This window comes from Medicago truncatula, chromosome 8 (assembly GCF_003473485.1).
Source record: "Medicago truncatula cultivar Jemalong A17 chromosome 8, MtrunA17r5.0-ANR, whole genome shotgun sequence".
NCBI lineage: Eukaryota > Viridiplantae > Streptophyta > Magnoliopsida > Fabales > Fabaceae > Medicago > Medicago truncatula.
In genome coordinates, this window is record NC_053049.1 from 41,795,342 (window position 1) to 41,818,259 (window position 22,918).

At 32.0% G+C, this 22,918-nt stretch overlaps 2 protein-coding genes and 4 non-coding genes across 6 annotated transcripts; 4 read left to right on the forward strand and 2 right to left on the reverse strand.

The window, feature by feature from the left end:
• Positions 1-24: 24 nt before the first annotated feature.
• TRNAM-CAU (transfer RNA methionine (anticodon CAU)) lies at positions 25-109 on the forward strand. Its single transcript is given in 2 exon segments — positions 25-62; positions 74-109. It is a non-coding gene; the product is annotated as a tRNA-Met (tRNA).
• Positions 110-278: 169 nt separating this feature from the next.
• Positions 279-364, forward strand: TRNAY-GUA (transfer RNA tyrosine (anticodon GUA)). Its single transcript is given in 2 exon segments — positions 279-315; positions 329-364. It is a non-coding gene; the product is annotated as a tRNA-Tyr (tRNA).
• A 53-nt stretch (positions 365-417) lies between these two features.
• On the reverse strand, positions 418-489 carry TRNAH-GUG (transfer RNA histidin (anticodon GUG)). Its single transcript has one exon. It is a non-coding gene; the product is annotated as a tRNA-His (tRNA).
• Positions 490-1,281: 792 nt separating this feature from the next.
• On the forward strand, positions 1,282-3,025 carry LOC25501890 (wall-associated receptor kinase-like 20). Its single transcript, XM_013591327.3, has 2 exons — positions 1,282-2,179; positions 2,612-3,025. Exons 1-2 carry the CDS (start codon positions 1,330-1,332, stop codon positions 2,662-2,664), a joined length of 903 nt encoding a protein of 300 aa, XP_013446781.1. The 5' UTR covers positions 1,282-1,329; the 3' UTR covers positions 2,665-3,025.
• A 1,098-nt stretch (positions 3,026-4,123) lies between these two features.
• Positions 4,124-7,714, reverse strand: LOC25501891 (monoacylglycerol lipase ABHD6-like). Its single transcript, XM_024772468.2, is given in 5 exon segments — positions 4,124-4,330; positions 4,820-4,893; positions 5,004-5,096; positions 7,071-7,281; positions 7,283-7,714. Coding segments are annotated over 5 exon segments (930 nt in total). The 5' UTR covers positions 7,672-7,714; the 3' UTR covers positions 4,124-4,167.
• On the forward strand, positions 4,548-4,632 carry TRNAM-CAU (transfer RNA methionine (anticodon CAU)). The gene is given in 2 exon segments: positions 4,548-4,585; positions 4,597-4,632. It is a non-coding gene; the product is annotated as a tRNA-Met (tRNA).
• Positions 7,715-22,918: the final 15,204 nt, after the last annotated feature.

The window sequence follows — 22,918 nt, forward strand, 5'->3', positions numbered from 1 at the left end:
TTAAGTGATAATCGAATATCAAATGGGGTGATGGCGCAGTTGGCTAGCGCGTAGGTCTCATAGCTTCTGAGTGATCCTGAGGTCGAGAGTTCGAGCCTCTCTCACCCCATAAATTATTTTTGTTTTTGTTTTCTGGATTTTGAAAGATGTCTGTTTTCTTTTTCTGCCACTTAAAGACGAACACGTTGCCTCAAAGGAAACAAAAAAAATAATGACATTGAAGTATATGATTAAGCTTAAATATATATATATTGAAGACTATGGTTATGTATCATCAACCGACCTTAGCTCAGATGGTAGAGCGGAGGACTGTAGTTGGTTAACAGACATCCTTAGGTCACTGGTTCGAATCCGGTAGGTCGGAATTATTTTTTTCTTTTTATTTTTTAAATTTCGGAAAAAGGAAATAAAAATGTATGTGGCTGCTGGGATTCGAGCCCAGGTCTCCACGGCCACAACGTGGAATTCTAACCACTAAACTACAGCCACATTTATTGTTATTTGATTTGTATTTTACTAACTTAAAAATGTAAAGAACTCATGAAAAATAACTCACTGTTCACCGCTTCAACAAAGAACGATATTTTTACTACCACCAAAAATATATACTAATTTTCCTTTCAAAGAAATATACTAATTTTTTTATTTTTAAATATTTTGGAGACTAGATTGTCCCAAAAATTCTTTGTAAAGACCAAATATCTCTTTGTTTTTTATTTAATATACATGTGAGCCATTATTTATATGACATGTAAATTGTCACATAATCCCATTAGAAAAAGTTTTGAATTGAAGCACTGTATTGTCCTGGTTTTTTATTTTTTGGAACTAGAGATAGTCATTTTTTATTAGGGATCAATATGTCATTTGTATTTTTTGTGAGGGGTCAATATTTGTGGGGCATATTTGATTTTTATTAAAGGTATGAATCAGAAGTCGAACCATTAACCACATGCTTAAGGGATTCACGTCTTTTACCATCTGAATCAATCCATTGTTGGTTGGAGATGTCAAGTTTTAAAAAGATAAAAATGAAAGAAAAAGTTTTATGTGTTGTAAAGTCAAATTTTGTTCTTGTCAAAAAAATCAAATTTTGTTTGTTTTACAAGTGAAAAAAAAAAACACTTTTTAATAATAAAAAGTTGAAAAGAACAGGAATTTTAAAGTGATAAAAACAAAAATTTAATCATTAAAAATACATTTAACCTAAAAAAATATTACATTAAAGAGAATATATTCTTAACATCAATCAAGCATCAATTTTTCATCCACCAGCTCTAAGCCTCAAAGAGTGGAAGGTGAAACCAAAAAGAGGAAACAAGCAAAGCAATGGCACTACCACCACCTCTTTCCACCCTCCTCAACTTTTTCATGATCCTCCTCTTAGCATCGCCACCAACAGCCTCGACACCAGTGTGCCATGACACATGTGGCTCAATACAAGTCAAGTATCCCTTTGGCACAGGTCCTGGTTGCGGGTCCCCACTATTCAACCCATACATAACATGCACATCAAATGGAACATTAGACCAACTCATCCTCAAAACTCACACATCCTCATACCCTATAACCTCCATTTCATACACCACTTCCACTCTAATACTCACACCACCCTACATGTCTACTTGCACTACCATGCAAACCTCACCAAACTTTGGCATAGATTTAACTGCACCATTCCAAATATCTTCCTCCACTTTCATCCTCCTCCATTGCCAAGTAAAAAGTTCAACCATTTGTGACACTTCTTTTGATTACCTTTGTGCTTCTCTTTACTCTTGCCCTGAAGTAGTCTCACTTGGTATGCCTCTTTTTTCTCCTACTAACACATGTTGTGTATACTCACCGGGGAACCTCGATGGCAAAGGGGAGTTGAATCTTAGAGAGAATGACTGTAGTGGTTATACTTCGGTCGTGTCACTTGGTGATAACCCTACTGATCCTACTCATTGGGTTTATGGAGTGGCATTGAAATATACACATGGTGTTTTTGATGACATTGTGACCACTAAGTGTACTAGTTGTGAGAGTAGTGGTGGTGTGTGTGGATATGCTCCTCCAGGAAGTGGATTTGTTTGTGTTTGTAAAAGTGGATATAATACTAGCCTTGATTGCTCTAATTACGATCAAAACCAGGATTTCCTTTGGGACTCCATCTCTCCTCCTCCCATGTACAACGGTACATTTTTCCTTCTCTTTTTGTTATTTCATTTATTATTTTGAATAAATTAATTAACAATTTTTAAATTCCACATAGTTTTCGGGTCTTTTTTAATTTTCATATAGGAGTATATTATTATATATAAGTAAGTAATTAGAGGAAATGAGTCAAATGACTATTGGATCTTGTAATTATATCTTATATCTTATACATTACATTTTCTGAGTACAAGAAAAAGGAAAAATAGATGGTTGGACAATGGAGATGTGTTTTTCTTATATAGCTTTAGAATATGTAAAAACAATATGCCAAAGTAATGGTAACTATTATTCTGTACACTTGAAAGGAATCAGATGCAAGAATACAATGCTTTATATTGATTCCCTCTCTTGCAAAAATTGTTACTTTTTACTCATATGTATCATTAATAACCTGTTTTGTTATGAACAGTTGGGAATGTCTGGAGTTCCATCTTGGCTGGTATTATTTTCAGCCTAGTGTAATCGGAGGATAATGCTGCTGGGTTTGATTATTGCTAATACTAACAGTTAAGTCATTCAGAGGAGGTCATCATCAGCCTTCTTTAATGCACAAAAGTTACCTTAGAAAAGTACATTCAAAGAAAAATGTAATAAAGTTATTGAGCATTCATTCCTATGAAGTCTAGTGTATTGTTTTTTTTTTTGGGTGCAAGTCTGGTGTATTGGAAAAGAAAAATGTAAAAAAAAAGAAAAGAAAAGGCGCATCAGTGTGCAAAGCTCGGGCATATGTAGTCCTTACCTTGTTTTTAGGCAGAAGGTTGTTTTCAAGACTTAAGCTCGACAACGGATTTACCTTTGCGTCAAGGCTCCCCCTTTCGATGTATAAGAGGTGTCAAAAATGGGCCGGCCCATTGGCCCATATTTTTGGGCCGGGCCTAAAAAATTAACCAAAAAATGCATCCGGGCTTTTCCGACCCAATCCCATTTGGGTCATACCAAAGTTGGGTCGGGCTGGCCCACCGGACTTTGGGCCGGCCCATTAGCCCATATTTCATTTTATTTTTGTTAAAAAACAACATATTTTTTAAAAAAATTATCAACTAATTTAAAATTTATTAACAAAAAAATATTTAAATAAATAAACTTAATAAATATTGATGAATTTAGCTTACAATTTTAAAATTTGAAAGTTTATAAATTATTAATTTGATTTAATTGAAAGAATAATCTCAAGTTTAATTATTATACAATGTTAATGTAAAAATTATTTATATTTTTATGCTCATCCAATCATATTTTAACAAAAAAATAATTGTGAGTAACTAATACATAAGAAAATACATAAAAAAAAGTGAATAAATTTTAAAAATAAAACATAAACGGGCTTGCCCATGGCCCACCTGGGCCGGGCCCTAGAATTCACAGCCCAATCATAAACGGGTCGGGCTGGGCTGGCCCATTTCTATAGTCGGGCCTCGGGGCCGGGCCGGCCCATTTGACACCTCTAAATTTGTTATCTCTGTAAAAAAAAAAAAATGCATGGTGATAAATTTACACCATTACATATTGATGTTGAATAACAATAAAAACTATCTTTAGTCAAACGAGTCCAAATGTTAAATTTATGTTATGCTATCCTATGCTAGAAACAATGTCTGCAATACATATACAGACAATAATAACAAGTGTTGAAATATGTGCACCAGCTCATAATATATTACAATACTTGTGTAATCCCTGTTCGAGGGTTCCCTTAGCAATATTTGCGTTTGCATCAAATTCTAGTTTCCTGAATTATGAGTTTATAGTGGTTGATCCGTAAAACCTCTGTACGGATGCTGATCTACATCCTTTGAATTGGCAGAAAATGTGGTTATTTTTCCTGCAGAGAACCATCTTTCAAAACTTCACATTCTACATCACATGCAAGAAAAAATACCACATGGTTGTTTACTATGCAACAAACATATAGATACACATACATCGTAATGCTGAAAATCTCTATAATTTTTATGGACGACCCTGCTAATCAAGTTTGCGACCATTACTGAGGTTTTCTTGCATTGGTAAAGTAGTGGAATCTATGAGGAAGGATTTAAAAATCTTAGACAGTTCCTTTGGCTTCTCCATGTTGATTGCATCCCCTGCATTCTTAACAACAACTAGTTGTGCATTCTCTCCCAGATGCCTACAAACCAGAAGAAAGAATGAAATGTAAAGATAAAACAATCAAGTGTAAAACAAAACAAAATATATCATTTATATTTTTCATGTTGCACTAGTTATCTTGTCGAAGATTACTCCACTTTGTTTCTTTTTCAAAACCTTGAGATATACAAGTCAATAAAGCTGGAGAATGGATAGTTTTTACATATTAATAATAATAATGGGGAAGAACATCAAATGGGGTGGTGGCGCAGTTGGCTAGCGCGTAGGTCTCATAGCTACTGAGTGATCCTGAGGTCGAGAGTTTGAGCCTCTCTCACCCCATAAATTCTTTTTTCGGTTTTCTGAATTATCTTCTTTTGTTTTTTTCCAGCTACCATTCGAATTTCGAAAGATGTTTGTTTTCTGCCACTTAATAACGAACACGTTGCCTCAAAAGAAACAAGAAAAACAATGACACTGAATTGTAGAGAAATGTTTGGAAGATAAAAATATAAGTTTGTTAAATTACCTTTTCAATCTGTGAGCTAATTCCAATTCCAGTGGGAATACCTGGTCCTGTTCTCCCCAGATTATTAGTGTAGGCTACATCATTGAACAGTTATACATCTTAAGTTATTAATGCAAGAGAGTGCAAGACATAGTGAAACTAACTCACAAAGTAAACACAAGAGAGAATAAAAGACAAGAGAAACCTGGGTTATCTTGGGAAGATTAGACAGTTTTCTATCCTTATATAATGTTTCAATTAGTTCTTTCTTCTCCTGTCGGAATTCGGTGCACATCACCTGCAAGTAAAATCAGTTTCAGAAACCAATTTTTGTGAAATAAAAAGGCCATGCTAGCTTATGTATTCATGTCAAGGGATAGGCAATGAGATTATTTCAGCTAAAAATTAGTAATGATAACAACAACAAAACCGTTTTTAGATCCATATAGGCAGTAGCTCTACATGAATATATCCATAGCCTCTTCTATTTCAAAAATAGTTTAACCTCTTCGGCGCTGAAGTGGTGAAACGTAAGATAGGTAACAGATAAGACAGTCATGCATCAAGTATCAAATAATCAGCAAGAAAAACACACCTTCCACTTTTTATGCAAACATAATCCAGATTGCATCAACACTGTCAAGGCAAGAACAGTTTGATTATCCTTTTACGATTGAGACAAAACAAATGATATAAAATAAAAACACATCAATCAATTACTCAGTCAAACCAATCCTTCATGAACTCTAAAACAATAATGAAATTTGAAGTTGAAGCCTTGAAGAAGCTCTTTGGTTTCACCTTCTAGATTCGAACAAATCAACTTAATCTGCTTTCAAACTGAAATCCGTCTCGTTGCTGCAATCTTGTTCTTGGAGCTTAACATATTCAGAAGAGAAGATAAGAAATTGGATATCAGTGGAGAAGATGGTGAAACAACACTCGAGAGAGTCTATAAATCCCTGTTTGAAAGTCACATTGACCCTGATAAAGAAGAGCAGTTCCATGGAGCTAAAATGGAAATTGAAGACAAAGTGAAAAGAATATTGAAACTTATTAAAGATGACAACCTTGAAGACGATGGTACCCCAGCAGAAATTTTGAAGAGGGAACCACTTGCTTTATTATTGAGGATTTCCACAATCAATACTTAGGAGTGAGCAAAAAGAACCGAGAACCGAACTGAACCGCCAAACCAGACCAAAATTAAGAAGTATTTTCCCTTTTCTTGCTTGCCCTTGACCCCTTTCTTTAACTCGCCTGTCATATGATCATATTTTGAAGAGGGAACCACTTGCTTTATTCATTGAGGATTTCCACTTGCTCTGCTTATTGAGGATATTGATTCAATACCAATTGCTTTATACACGATATGATCATATGACAGGCGAGTTAAAGAAAGGGATCAAGGGCAAGCAAGAAAAGGGAAGTTCTTCATCTAGCTCTGACTCGGGTTCGGATTATTCTTCAAAGGACAGAGAAAGCAAAAATGGACAAATGCAAAATGAATTTCAAAAGATAACTGACGGATTAAAGCAAGAACTTGAAGTGACGCATAAGGAAGTCGCTGAATTAAATTAGAAGTTGACGATTACACATGAAGAGAAGGAGGACATAAAATCAAAACACCTTGCAGCCCTGAGCAAGATACAATCAGCATACAAGATTGACATGGATATGAAAACTGATGCTGAGAATACTGAACTTAATAAGCAACTGAACATTGCCGGTAAAGTAGAAGCTGAACTGAGTCAAAATTTGGAGGATATGAAGACAAAAAACAAAAGCTTGGCCATGAAGAAAGAGACAGCTCGTCAACAGATTGATGAGGAAAAAAAGATTACAGATGAACTAAGAAACCTCGTTGATCAACTCAAAAAGTTAGTGATTGTGAAAAAATTACAAGCAGTAAGAGATGAACTTTCTATTCTGAAGCAGCAACTGAGACATATAGAACAACAATAAACCAATTCAAACAGACCCTTAGTCTAACTTAAGTAACCATGTAACTAATTATTGTAACTAACTATTACAACTAATAATACTATTTCTCAACAAAATCCAAATTCATTCATTATCTAGTGTAATAAACTTCAACTTAAACCAGTAATAAATCATCAAAATTCTGACCAATCATGTGGAATTTCTTAAGTAAACAACATTACTCCATATACTATATCCCCTAATAATAACAAGAGTTTATGATCCCAATTAGAGCAATTAAAATTAAACTGAAATCAATCAAGCTTTATAATGAGAAAAAAACACTCACATCAATGAAATCAGTGAGAAAACAAGCCGGCATAACTTTGAAAGGCTTAACAAAAGTAAGCTTAACAAGCTGCTTCATCTTCTCTGGAGTCTGAGGAATCAAAATCATAGCAGCTTCATCAATATTCTTAACCACAAACAATCCATTCTCCATATCCTTATCTTCCAAACAAACCCCAGCACAACAAAACGCAACTTTCTCCACTCTCTCCGCCAACAAAACCACCATAACTAACACCAACAACATTCATTCTCCTCGCACAATGCGCTTCCATGAGAGCAGCAACACACTGAGCTTGAAAAGATTCGGTTCGATTAGGTTTAGAGGTGTGAGCCTCACCGAAGAAGAGAAGATCGGGAACGTAGATGTTGAAACGACGAGTGAGTTGGGAGATGAATTCGTTCCATTGCCACATTGCGTTAGCGCCCATGCCATGGAGAAGTAGAAGAGAGGGTTTGTTGGGTTTGTGGGATTTGGGAACCCAGCAGTGCATGATGGTGGTGTTGCCGAGACCGGTGGTAGTTGATTTGAGACCGGTGTTGGAGAAGGAGAAACGGTAGCAACGGTCGTGGGAAGCTGTGAAGCTGAAACAACCCGCCATTTTAGAGAGTGAGAGACGACAGATGAGTGTGCGAAGAATACTCTTTGACTCAAAGCTTAGAATACGATTCGTTTACTGTACACATTCTTTTTAACAAATTAATTAAAAAATTATTATTTTCAAATTTCAATAATATTTGTATTAACAATGTTTGTATTTTATTAGATTTTCAATCTTTCAGATTATATAAAATAACAAATTTCATATTAATTACACACACTAAAAAAATATATATTAGTCGCGCTACATCGCACAATAAGTGATCCATTTGTAAAAAAATTGCAAAATAAATGACGCATAACACTTTTTAATATAATATTAAGTATGTATCTTTTTCCAATTATACATTTTACTGATTAATATTAATTTCAACAAATTTAATTCAATCTATCACTTTGTATTTATGATAATAATGAATGCACTCATGGTTGACAAGAGTACTTAAAATCATTTTTCTCTCTTTTTCGCTTATACATTTTTCTTAATATGTGTGAAATGATCAAATAACTTGATTATTTTTTGACGGGTCGAGTATATTATTTTGATTTTTTATATTTTGAATTATATTTTATAAAAAAAAATACTGTATATGAGTTGGGTTAATCAAGCCTAAAAAACTGAACCTGATTATGTATAGTTGTTTGTTTTTTTACAAAAAACAAACCTAATCCACATCATAGTTAAGGGTGTCCAAAATCGAACTAACCCAATAGAAAATTGCATAATTGAACCAACTGAAATTGCAAAAAAAAAAAAAAAAATGTGTTTTGTTTGGATAAATTTGGGCGATTTTAATACTCAATTATGTCGTTCAGATCGGTTTATGATTTTTATTTTGATAATCGAACCAATTTACAATATAGAAGATCCAACCCAGCATGATATTTTTTTATGAGGATCGTGATATGTTTCTTATTTTGATATAATGCATCATGCTAATGGTAAAATCACAATTTATACAAGATTTGTACTCTTACTTAATGTAATGCCACATGTTCATGGTAACCGAAACATAATATGTTTCTTATGCATAATTTGTTTCTTACTTTATGTTTGTTTTCTTTCAATTTATAGAATAAAAAAATTAGAATATAATTTGTTTTTTAGTAAATTCATTAAATATTAAACATGGGAGAAAATCAATGACATCTTACAATTTTTTTTTTTGTTACATGACATCTTACAATATGGAAAAACAAATTGTATTGATGTAAAACTATTGTTACTGGTATAAAATCACTGCAGATCTCACATAGGAAATTGTATGTAATTTTCCATGTTCTCTCTATGGAACATGAAACATAAACACCAGCAATACTTTACAATAGCGTATTTTCTCACAAAAAACTGAAACAACAAAACCAACCCAAAATGTAATGGTTTGGTTTGGTTTGGTTTGGCTCAGGTGAAAGTTGTGGAGAAAACATGGAAGGAAAAGGGAGGTTTTAAGCAAGCTATCAGGTTCAAGTGTTAGGGATAAGCATAGCAAATTTCCAATGGCGTCGCTGAGTAACCTTTTAGCGTGAGGGTATCCTGACGAATTTTTCAACGAGGAATATGGAATTTTGGCTAGTAGAAAAATTATGGGAGGTTGAGGATATAGAAGCGGTGTGTACGGTGGAGGTGCGTAGTAGAGACAGAGAAATGGTTCCGATCTCGTGTGATAAGGAACAGGTGTCTTGACCTCAATGGGGGAGAAATGTGCAAGAGTTGATGTATGAGTGATGAGATAATTGTTGTGCATTTTATGAAGTGTCAAAGGAAATTTAAGAGATTGTAATTACTCTTCATTGTGAAGATTGTTATTAACGTGGGTGATTGAAAATACCCTACTTCATAATTTAGATGGAAGTTTGATGGGTTGGGTGTGTATTTTGAAATATCATTATTTACATTGAAATCAAGTAGTGTGTGAATCAAATGGTGTTTGAATTAAATGTATTTTGATTTATCTAATTTGGAACTATGTTTATAGGAACTTGGGTCAACTTGAGGTGTTATTGAAGAAGCTTAATCAAAGATTGTAAGAGCTGAGGCGTCTTCACGATCCATTACTGCAACTAGGTAATATTTGGTGGTGGTTGTTAATCTAATCAGTAAGTAAAATCCATCTTATTTTTTAGTTTTACTTTATTTCGAATTTGTTAATGGCATATATGCTTGAATGCCCTCCTTTACTAGGCATTTTCATATATGCTTGAATGCCCTCCATTACATACTTTAGAAATCTATGATTGAATTTTTTGATGTATAATGAGGGAAAAGCTCTTCCATTCTCCGTTTGCACTTTTTATCTATTAGATTGCTATAATTCATTCTATTTTCTGAGATTTTGACTCTATATTCAATTTGTTATCGATAGATTTTGGCAAAAGGTCCGATTTTTAAATTAGTCTTAGACCTTTATATATTTTTCTGTTTTTCCTATCTATTTCTTTTAGTATAACTTTGATTATATATGTTTCTTTTTTGGGTTCAGGGGTTATAGAGAAAAAAAGCATGTGTTATGTCAATTGATCTCAAATAATGAAGAGTAGTTGTCATCTTATCTTCTAAAGATTGTGTATAATGGTACATTATTTCTCATTTGAAATTCAAAGATATGTTGTTTTTGCATTCATTGTTAAAGTGGGTACATTTGATATCAAATACATGGATGACGACATGAGTTTTGATATTAAAAAAATATATCTTTAATTTTTTCTCGTTTTTTCTTCTTTTTCAGAATTGAAGAAATGGAGAAGAACTGATGGTGATTCCTACATCTAATTTATTTTCCATAATTGAAGTAGAAAAGTTTCATTTTTTTCCTTCTAGGTAAATTTGAAGTTTTTTATGAATATGATTGAAGAAGAAGAAGAGGAGGAAGATGAAGAAGAGAGGTGGAAAAAAATTAGACGTTGATGGTGCACTATTAGATTTGGTAGACATACATATCTAATGGTTGTCATTTTGGAAAAAATATCAACGAATAATATTAAATAAGGGTTAACAGTTTTGACGGAGATGATTCATTTGGTTGGCAAAGTATAGGTTGAGGGGCCGAAAAGATTTTTTTTTCAAAGTCATGGGACCAAAATGAATTCAACAAATAAGTTAAGGGACCAAATGTTAAATTAAACCAAAGAAATATTACTTCAGAAATTGCACATTTTACTTTTTGAAACTTAAAAAGGTTATTTTTAATAAGGGTTAATTATGTTTTAGGTCCCTATAAATAGGCGCGTTTTCAACATTAGTCCCTACTTAAATTTTATTAAATTTTTGGTCCCCAACGTTTTTTTTTCGTTAGCAAAATAGGTCCTCGCTGTTAATTGTTGTTGATTGAGCAAACAGTGAAGCACACATGGATGCCACATCTGACTTTTTTTTTTGGTTAAATATGTTTTTAGTCCTTGTAAAATTGAGGCATTTTAAGTTTAGTCCTTACTTAATTTTAATAGTTGTTTTAGTCCTTACAGAAATACTATGCACTCAGTATTAGTTTCTACTCAATTCAAATTTGTTCAATTTATGCTTAAACTCTTGTATACTGCCACCGGTTTTGCATGAAATGGGAACATATGGGTTGGTTCGAATTAATATGGAATTATTTTCCCACGCTCGTTCAATATTTTTCCCCTGATTAATGATATTAGGTTCTATTCAAATATCTATGCCGATTCAACATCTTTTGGTTAACATAATTTAAATAAAAAAATAGTTTATTCTTCGGTATCTCATATGGGTTTCATAATTCTAGGAATTGGTTCTGTAAGTGATATTGGGCTCAACGAGGCCGTTTTACAAATAATATATCATGGATTTATTGGCGCTACCCTTTTTTCTTGGCAGGAACTAGTTACGATAAACTACGTCTTCTTTATCTTGACGACATGGGCGGAATGGCTATCCCAATGTCAAAAATATTCACGATTTTCACTATCTTATCGATGACTTCTCTTGCATTGTCGGGTATGAGTGGTTTTGTTGCCTAATTGATAGTTTTTTTTGAATAATTACTAGTCAAAAATATCTTTTCATGATGAAAATACTATCATAACTAGTTTTAGTAGGTTTTTTAGTCCCTGCTAAAACAAAGTTTGTTTAATTATCCTTAAACTCTTAAATTTTTGAACGATTTTTTTAGACAAGATTAGAACACTATGAAAGGTTCAATTATTAAAATTTAGAATTTTCTAACATGAAACGAATTAAATATGAATTTTTAAAAACGATAAAAGTTAAAGATAAAAGTGATAAAATCTGAACATATAAATCAAATTTTGCGATAATTTTTTGCGGAGGAACTTTTAGTAATGTTCTCAATACGTCTACAAAAAATTGTTAAAAAACATAAGAGTTTAAGCATAAATTACACAAATTTTAATCGAGCAGAGACCAATACTGAGTGCATAGTATTTTTGTAAGGACTAAAATAACTATTAAAATTTAGCAAGGACTAAACTTAAAATGCCTCAAATTTATAGGGATTAAAAATATATTTAACCCAACAAAAAAATGTCAGATGTGACATCCACGTGTGCTTCACCGTTTGCTCAATCAGCAACAATTAACAGCGAGGACCTATTTTTCTAACGGAAAAAAACGTTGGGGATCAAAAATTTAATAAAATTTAAGTAGGGACTAATGTTGGAAACGCGCCTGTTTATAGGGACCTAAAACATAATTAACCCTTTTAATAATATGGCTTAAATGCAATTTTACCCCCCTATTTTGATTGAATCTGAATTTTACCCTCCCTATTTTAAAACTCGGAATTTTACCCCCTTTATTTTGATTGAATCGGGATTTTGCCTCCCTTATTTTAAAACTCGGAATTTTACGTTTTTCAGAATTTTACACATATTTTAAAATAAAGAACCAAAAAATACTAGAAAAATAAAGAAACGATTAGAAAATATTAATTTGGTAAAAAAATATAAGGAAAACAAGAAAACACAAAAAAAACTAAAAAATAGAAAAACAATGAAATTACAAGAAAAAATTCAATTAAAAATACATGAAAAAACTAGTTTGCACCTCTAAATATTTGCTATTTTCATACTAGTTTTTTATTTTTATTTTTAGAGACAATACTAGTTTTATGCATTTTTTTCTAGTATTTTTTATTCATTTTTTTTAGTATTTTTTTGGTTTTATTTTTATTTTTTCATTAAAAAATATTTAATACAAATAATTAATTATGTGGATAAAATAGGGAGAGGGGGCAAAATCCTGAAAAACATAAAACAGGGGGGTAAAATTCCGAGTTTTAAAATAGGAGTAAAATTCAGATTCACTCAAAATAGGAGGGTAAAATTATATTTAAGCTTAATAATATTAACTTTGTCTTTCCTTACTACTTTTAATTATTTAACTAATGTCATAAATACTAGTTAGCGCGCAGGACCCATGTGTTTAATTTACTCTCTCCTCATGTTTCTCAATTTTCCAATTATCTCATCTCACTATCCCCCTTTATTATCTCTTTTTTGCTGACCTCCACCTTTATTCTTTTTCGTCACATGGAAATAGATGGTCATTTTCATAACTACAAATGTTGCATTGACTATAAAACAATAAATTTAAATGAGAAACAATTGATCAAATCCATTGATTTTTAGGATGCACAAATGATCAGACCGTTGATTTTTTATAATTTTAGATTCAATGGCTTAGATTTATGAAAGACAGCCTAGCTACTAGTGTATCTCCAAAAAATGAAAATTGCATTTATATATTTATTCATGCATAAAAAATGAACGGAAATTATTTAAATTTAAGTATACTTGGTTTTCTTTTTTTTTTTTTTTTTTTTTTGGTAGATAGACGAAATGACAAAGCCATTATAAACTTACACACACAAGTGGAGGTACCGGGGTTCGAACCCCGGTCATAGCATCCGTCCTAACAATTTCGGCATTTTGCCAGTTGAGCTAGGACTTATGGATACTTGGTTTTCTTTCTTAGTTAAAGTATACTTTGCTGAATTGCCGTGAAAGTTATAAATGACGTTTATTAATGATTATTTATTTTCCACCTATTAAAAAAATGATTATTTGTCCCCGTGAGCTTAGCTCAATTGGTAGGGATAAGTGCATTTTATATGCAGGGGCCGGGGTTCGAACCCCGGACATCCCACTTCTCCACATTTAAAATGTGTGAGCTCCAGCCACTAGGCTACCTGACCAAAAAAAAAAAAAAAAATGATTATTTATTTTCCAATGACACTGCTTTAAGCTGTTTAAGTAAAAAAATTCAAGAAAAAATTATATTTATTGTTTTTAACATTTTTAGCATAATCGTTATTCCTGGGATGAATTTTTAGCATTTTACATTCTGGTGGTACGTAATAATCTAAATTTTTAGCATTTTCAGGCAATTTTTGTAAAAAAATTATAACATTAACTATGAAGAAAAAATAATAACAATTTTTAAATAAATGAATAGATATCATAAAAAGCACTGTACCTGTTCTGGTCATAAGACCAATCCAACGATGACACATAGACTAAACGTCCCCAAGACTAAGGCGTGTTCTGAAGTAACACGCCAGTATCAGTGCACCTTACTCCACTGGAGCATGCCCCCGTGCATCAGACACCATACATGTGTCCTCTAACCGCCTCCTAATCATGCGCCACATCTCACGAAAGCGGTTATTCTCACATACATCCATATAAAGGTGACTTAACTTCACTTCAGGATGATTCACTTTTCCCACACTTTTTACACACTCCTTATCATTTTCTATAGTGACTTGAGCGTTAGAGTGTTTACGTAGGGTGCCTGCATACACATTTCATCAAACCGCGAAGATTCGTCACCATTATAACGGAGCACTTTCCGCCGTTGTTGCCTCCATCGGTTCTTCATCGAACAGATCATAACCATTATGAAAAAACAAAAATTGAGATTGTGGGTAATGGACACACTACCACACTCATAAATGCCACCATGTTTATAACTGGTGGATTTGCCCTTTTTCAAACTCCAGGGCTACTCACCCCACTTGGCACTTACTTGCCACTTACGTTAAAGTGTTAAAACTTCAACGATACATTAAAAGATGTGGGGACGCACATGAAACACGTGCTACAATAGTTGGCAGCTGCACTAAACACTAAAGAGAAAACCAATCACATTCATAGTGCATATAGGAGTAGATTACTTTTGGTATCTACAACTTTGTCCGAATTTTGCCGAACATCATAGTGTTACTTATTTTTGTCTATGATAATTTATTTAGGGATTATTTTTGTCTATGAGATATACTCCCTCCGTCCCTAAATAAATGACCTAGTTGACTCTAACACACATACCAATGTATATGTTTTATCTTTGATATCTTCAATTCTCTATTAAAAAAACTTATAAAAATTTAATATTTTAAAAATACTCATCGAAACGAATCCAACAACATCTTACATGATATTATTTATCTTTGTGAATTAGTATAAAAGTGTGGTCAAAGTATGTCAAGTCAATAATGTATATTGTCAACTGAGTCATTTATTAAGGGACGGATGGAGTACTTGATAAGAGAGAAATTCTAACAACACGTTCTTCTCAACACATATTATTGGTTAAAATTTAAATGGATTTTGTAAAATCTTGTTGACAAACATAAATTTAAAATTCAATAAATTGGAGGGAAAGTGTTTGAAAGAATATTGTTAGCATAATTCAGTAAAAGGATGTCATGTCAGTTTCAACTTTCAACTTTGGGAACTCAACGGGTCCTTCCTTTCACCAAAGTATGAGAGAACTCAAAAGCAAAAATTGGATGAATGTTGTTGTAGTCTGTAATCTGGACAAGTGGTACTCAAATGTATCCGTGCTTGTAAAATCCTGCTTTTTCTTTTGCCTAGAATCTTTCCACGTATTTTTCTTCTTAAAACACATCTTATGGTTCAAAAATCGACTAATTTATAACAATTTCCATCATCCACTATATTATAAATCAAGTTTTTTTTTTTATTTTTTTATCAAAAGCTTCAATTTAAGTGTGAGCAAAACTCTTTACAAACAATTTAGTATTGCCCATGAATATCAAGACTAAAATTATATGTAATCTTAAAACATTTTTGAATTGGGTAATTATAAATTTTAGATGGTGAATGTTTCAATAGTTTGTTTTTCTTATCTAATTTTTATTTTATTTAGATAGAGTATAAAATTCAGCAGTTTAAACTTTGTTGGCAATTTTTATAAACTTTAAAATTTTAAGGATAAAAGTGTAAATGTATAATGAAAAATTATCTAAAATGTATAATGAAAAATTATCTAAATGAGAACTTTTAATGATTTAGGTAGAATTTAAAATTCCAATATTGAGGAACCAATTGAAATATATAAAAAAAGGACAATTCTCAATTATATTTTTTTAAAATTTATAGAGATCAATTTGCAGAATTTAAAAATATAGGGACTAATTTGCGTAACTTAAATTAAATACAGTCTAATGTCTAAATTTTTGGAACATATATGAATCAATTTTCAAAAATTATAAGGATCAATTTGAGATTCATATTGTATAAAGTAAAGAAGGGAATTTTAAGTTCCTTTTGTAGAAAAAAAAAAAACCTAATTTTTTTATGACATTTAAATTTTTTTAAATTAAGTTTTGGAAAAATACTTTAAAAAATCCATTTATTTTTAATGTTCTTCAAATTTGTCATTTAAATCTAATTCCAAATATAGCCGGTTATGCATTATTGGAGTTTTTTTAGGGGAAAATAATATTAGTTGAATCTATAAATAAATAAAAAATTAGTTGAATTTAGATTCATAAAATTCATTTTTTCTATTATTGGAAATTGGAAATGACTCCTTTTCGTAATGCCCCAACATTACTAATGGACGCCGGGACTCAACTTTGATGGCATTCTCTCCGTGTATAGCCTCTCATCAACTCTCGAACAACTCGGCACCATAGCGCTATTCAATACCAACTTAAGTTACACACTATCTATCATTTCAATACCATTCATTTTCTTAAAAAAAAATAAAAAAATACCATTCATTCTTTATTCTGACTTGAACGTCAGAGTACTTACACCATCAATTCACATCTTGATGAATTGATGCTCGACACTTGTCACCATTTCCAATGACTCCAAGTTACTCTCCAATTAGCTTCAATTATTCCCAATTTTAAACTTAAAATTCACAATTAGCCTTGCACTAGCAGTTGGAAGAACCATATTTCCCCCCTTTAAAGTTTAAACCATTATCTTGCAAACCAACATCACTTCCCACCATCTTAATTACAAGAGAAAAAGCCTCCAACACAAAACACGGTATCCGTGAGCAAGAAACAACTTTAGACGACAACATACATGTAGACAAACATCTGCAACATGGATGTTGCGTACCATGACTGTAATTATCTTACATTTTTTGCGTGTTGTGTTAGAAACTCGTGTGGGCAATTTATTTGAGCTAAAACGAAATGACAGCGGGAAAATATGACAGTTTTGAAGGGGAGGTAGTAGCTTTAATGCCATTCACTTTGTTGATGTGAACAGATGAGATCAGGTTATCTTCTAGTTTGACCCTGCTACTCTAGTGTAAGCTCTATTGTCTTCGGACATGGTGATTCAGAATACTATGCTATTGTTTCTAGTATTATTTATGAGTTATCTTTACATTCTAACTTCGATGTGAAGTCTGTTAAGAGACATGCAAACATGGTTGCTCATACTAGGGCGGCATGCTCTTGAATTAGTCACTATATTTTTTATTATTATCCTTTTTATATTGAACATTGCTATATTAACTTTGCTTTGCTAAAAATAAAATGAATGAAACTTTCATATACTATTTTTTTTTCTTCTTGAATGAACCTCCGCCAACTTTACATCACGTTCATTTTTTATTCTATTTTTTAATACATCACGTTCACTTTTGTGTGTACCAAATATCGTCCTTTTTTGTAACAATTCTCACCTGTTTATTCAAAATCAATATCAAATTAATAACAGGTTCATTTTGTAAGAAATATATATATATATATCCATTCAAAAACAACTAAAATAGAGTTCATCCATAAATTGACACACACACACACACTAATTAACACTAATTACAGAGGAGTGAGTAATTGCATTTTCAAACATGCATTCAAGTATATTAATCTTCATGCAATGAGTTGAGTTGTACTTACAAGATCCTCTAATTTATATGAAACAGTTTATACACCTTCTTGAATGACAAATATTAAGTGAGACTGTGAGAGAGAACTCGAGTGAGTGTCATATCTATCTAATAGGGTGAGCGAAATGGTGTAGGGTTTGAGTTTTTATTTTTATGTAAAAGGATTAATAATGTAATTTTCTACATATATCATTGTTATTCATTCTATACCAAATTGAGAAAATTCAAATTCATATCCAAACTAAATCAAAACAGATGAAACCCGTTAAATTAGGGTGGGTTCGAGCGAGTAACCGCATATAAGGATTTTCCTTTCAGATGTCTTTTTTCATCCAAACATAGAATAAGAGAGAAACTATTTTGTATCCTCTAAACCAATATTTTAAGGGAAATATTAACAAGTTTCCCCGGGGCACTCTTTCAGCACCTTTAATAGCAAGTTTTTACATATTTTTTATATTTGGGATCCTCAAAAAGTATTTCAGAAGCACTCGTTAACAAGACCTATAACTTAAAGATCAAATTTTAGATCCAACAAATGATACCTTCGAATCATGGTTCAACTAATGAAAACCGGTGGAAGTGCGGTTAAACATCTGCTTAACATGGTCCATCGATTTTGCAATTGAATGATTATCATGCCAAACAACAAATTAACTCACTCTGAATTCAACCATTCAATCCAATTTATAAAACATCTAAACTCAAATATAACTACGTACCCCACCTCCTCTCAATAATAAATAAAAAAACTACGTGCTCTACCCCTTCATAACTGTGGTGGGCTTTTAATTTTTTTTGTATGCCAATGCTATTACTACCGCATAAGCTACAATCAAGTGCATGCTTGATGTTTCATTAAGAAAAAGTACATGCTTGATTTTAGTGTAAAATAAGGTAAATTTAATAAAGGTTTAAATAGGTCTTTCGTCCCTATAAATATAAGTCATTTGAATTTTCGTCCATGAAGTTATTAATTCTTTCAATCTACCATTGCAAATATTAATCATTTGAAAAATGGTCCTAATTACATCCGATTAGTAACTTCAGGGACGAAAATTCATATGACCTATATTTGCATGGACGAAAGATATATTTAAGCCTTTAATAAAATAAATAAGGTCATGCTAACCGGAGCCTCAGGACATCGGTTAAGGATATCAAAAAAGGAAGTTATTAGTGAAAAATAAAACTTTTTTGATTTTTTATAGATTAATTACATAATTTTCAATGCAATAACTATTATGTAATTTTCTTTTTTAGTATCCTTAACTAGTGCTCGGGGGCGCTGGTTAACATATTTCCCAAATAAATTTTATAGGTGTATGATTGATTTTAATATATTGTGTTAATAGTGCTTTTCACCCATGTACTTACTGCTGGTTAGATAACTGGGTTGGGGGACCACCTTTAAAAGTGCAATTTCCCCGCCTTTTTGATTTGACTCTAGACAAAGGGACGTCTGTGAGGGAAATGGCGGAGAGAGGGTGGACAGTTGATGGTGGTGCCTGGGTGCGGAGGAGGTGCCTTTTGGCTTGGGAGGAGAAGACTGTCGTAGAGTGTGCGGCTTTGCTGTCTGATATTGTTTTGTAGGACACTATTTTTGACATGTGGAGATGGGTTCTCAATCCTATCAATGGTTATTCTGTCAAAGGGACCTACCAGTATCTTACATCTTCGGATTCTCTTGTGGAGCGGGGCATTTCACATGGTGTGGCTGAAGCACGTTCCGCTAAAGGTTTCAGTGTTTGTTTGGCGACTTCTTCGAAACAGATTGCCAACAAAAGACAATTTGATTCGCAAGATGATACTTCATCAGGAGGACGACGACTGTGTTGGAGGCTGTGGCAACCCGGAGACAGCGGTTCCCTTCATTTTGCGCTGAGACATCTTTGGTGGCTTGTGGCATCTCATATATAAGTGGGTTGGTATTTCTTTCATCTCACCAGACTTGGTTACTGATCACTTTCACCACTTTGGCCATTTTGCGGGTCTACCGCGGTATACTCATATTTATCTTCAAGTGATTTGGCACTCTACTGTTTGGATCATTTGGAAGGAGCGTAATAACAGGATTTTTAAAAACAAAGTTCAGGATTTGATTAAGTTATTAGATTATGTCAAGTTTATGTCTTTTTCTTGGTTAAAAGCAAAGTTGCTTTCTTCTGCCTTCTGTTACAATAACTGGTGGCGGAACCCTTTATTATATATGGGTATTAGGGAGTAGTTTTATCGTGGTTTGTTTTTGTTTGCTGCTGAGATTTATGGCAGCAGGTCATTAACTTTGGATTCACTTGGATGGTTTTTCTTGGCACATCTTGTGCTAGGCGAACCATTTTGATTTATAATATTTCATTTTGACTTCTTCAAAAAAAAAAAAATGTTATTTTTGGTTTTCGCCTCTATAAAATTTTCGGTTTGATTCGCACCCTCGTAAAATTTATTGAAAAAAAGTTCTGAAATGGCCTATTATGGGTGTTTTCCGGAAAAGAAAATTTACGAGGGTGCGAATCAAATCAAAAAATTTATAGGAGCGAAAACCGAAAATGACATATATTACAGGGGTGAAAAGCACTATTAACCCTAATATAATTGAATAATCTTAAATAGAATGATTTTGTCTCTAAAAGGGATTTCAATATGAAACCTGTATTTTTTATTTATTTTTTGTATCATTTGACTCCAAATGTTTAATTTTTAAATTATTAAATAGTTATCCAAATATAAAAATTAAACCTTAAAAGTTATTTTTTTAAGTAAAACAAGTTTATTAAAAAACAATTTTTGTTGTTGCATATCTAATTTCAAGATAGAAAAATGATAGTATTTATACAACCATTTTTTAATAACTATTGTGACAATTTTCTATCTTATATTTACATTATATTTTTTTCTTTCTTTATTATTTTGGTTTTTTGCGCTAATACCTTCATTTCTTTAATAATGGAGTGTGTAAGGATGTGGGGGAAGTTGAATCAAACACTAGGTGCATTAATCAGTGGAGAGAAAAACCAATCACAATGCTTGCACATTATCCATTTTTAGGTGCCTACAACTTTTTGCCGAATCTAGGATGTTTATCTCTGTCCATGGATAATTGTACAATATCTTTTTCCAACCAACGTCAGTTTCACCTTTCAATTAACAACTGTGGGAACTCAAAATAGAAGAGAACTTCAAAGCAAGAATTGGATGGATATGTCTTGTGGTCTGTAATGTGGTACTCAGTCTCAATTGTAAGATATACATCATCACGGTCACTACTCAGTCTTAAATGTATGATATACATCATCCGATCATTAATATAAGTAAAATTTCACTTTTTAGATATATTTAATTAATGATATATGTAGTCTTTATTATATATCACATACATCATTAATTGAATGTATCTAAAAAATAAATTTTTATTTATATCAGTGACCGGATGGTGTATACTTTAATTTTATATGGTTAAAATGGTATGCGACATCATCTCTATCTCAATTATTTTTATTTTTATTTTATTTTATAACTTATAAGGAACACATCTCTAAGCCTTATCTTTTTACTTTAATTTGGATGCACTTACATAACACGTTAAAAAGCTAACATCAAAATGTATTCTTTTTGCATATGACGTTGATTTGTTTAGATTTTGTTTGCGAGTTTAAAGGAGGATGGATGAGAAGGTTTTGGATGACCTTAAAAATTGTGTATTGGAGGAGATTTTTAGAGTTCTAAAAAGCTTATATGAATTCTTAGAATTTAATCCATGTTACTATAATATTCTTAAAATGAAAAATATAGCAATCATAAATATTAGTTTATCATTTTAAAAATACACTCTTTTAAAAACTGTGAAATATTTCTCCATTTTTCCCTTAAATTTTCTTCCCCTTAAAACCCATCCCTTCAAACCCACAAATAAAACCTAAGAGAATTGAATCAAAAATGAATGAGAGGTTAAAAACTTGAAGACAAGCCTAGAAATAAATGACTTAAGCCCGAGTAAAAATAAGACAAAATATATCAAATACAATTTTAGTAAAAGGATGAGTGTTTTTAACTAGAGGTAAAATATTAAAAAAGATCATAAAATTAATAAGTTTGATGGAATTATGTTTATGGTATAATATCATGACATAATTTGATTCGTATAATCGACTCAATTTAATAGAATAGGATTTGATTGTTGTTATATACAAATTACAGAATTGTCACAAAAATTATAGTCAAATGATTTTATAGATATTAATAGTCTTGTTTCTTTGTCAACTTTGTGTGTTCTCTTAGCATGTTGTTCTTTCCCCCACCATAGTTAGTTACTAGGATGGACATGGGACAAAAGTTACTAACGTGTAAAGACATCTTTCCATGTGATTCAACCAATAATGGAGAAGAAAGAAAATATAATGTAATGTAATTTTTCAACAAACAAGGTGGGGTTGCTCTTGAAAGTACAACAGCCACATGTGAGATATATATCAATTAGGGAAGGATGAGTTGGACATAAATTTTCATGTTCACTCGTCACTGTCATGTTTATCACATCTGTTAGTTAGGCATAATGGATAATAGTAAAATGAGAAATGAATCCCCGTGAGCTTAACTCAGTTGGTAGGGATATTGCATATTATATGCAGGAGCCGGGGTTCGAACCCCGGACACTCCACTTCTCCACAATTAAATTGTGTGAGCTCTAGCCACTAGGCTACTTGACCAAAAAAAAAAAAAAAGAGAAATGATATTTGGACCATCATTTTTAGTCTTTATAAAAAAAAAATTATCATCATTTTTAATCTTCGTCAAAAAATTCCGTCAACATTTTTTATCTCTATAATGCTTAAAGAAAATATCACAATTAAAAAGTGTGATTTTATTTTTTAGGAATTAAAAATAAAATTTTAAATATTTATAGAGATTATTTACTTAATTAACCTTAAAATTTAATTTAAAGTCGAAATCAAAGATTGCAATGGAATGACGTTTGCAATATATTTATGCTTTTAGGATCCATTTGATGGTTCAAATAAGATAGATAAGCAAATATTTTATCATTTGTTAGACGTGCATGATAATTTTTTTCTTGAACAAAAAAATAAAAATAAAATGCCAAAATAGGGTA

Bases quoted from the DNA above. Each gene is read 5' to 3' on its own strand.
- LOC25501890 (XM_013591327.3), top strand. From the start codon at position 1,330: ATGGCACTACCACCACCTCTTTCCACCCTCCTCAACTTTTTCATGATC. The intron at 2,180-2,611 runs GTACATTTTTCC...TGTTATGAACAG, and splicing joins TCCTCCTCCCATGTACAACG to TTGGGAATGTCTGGAGTTCC.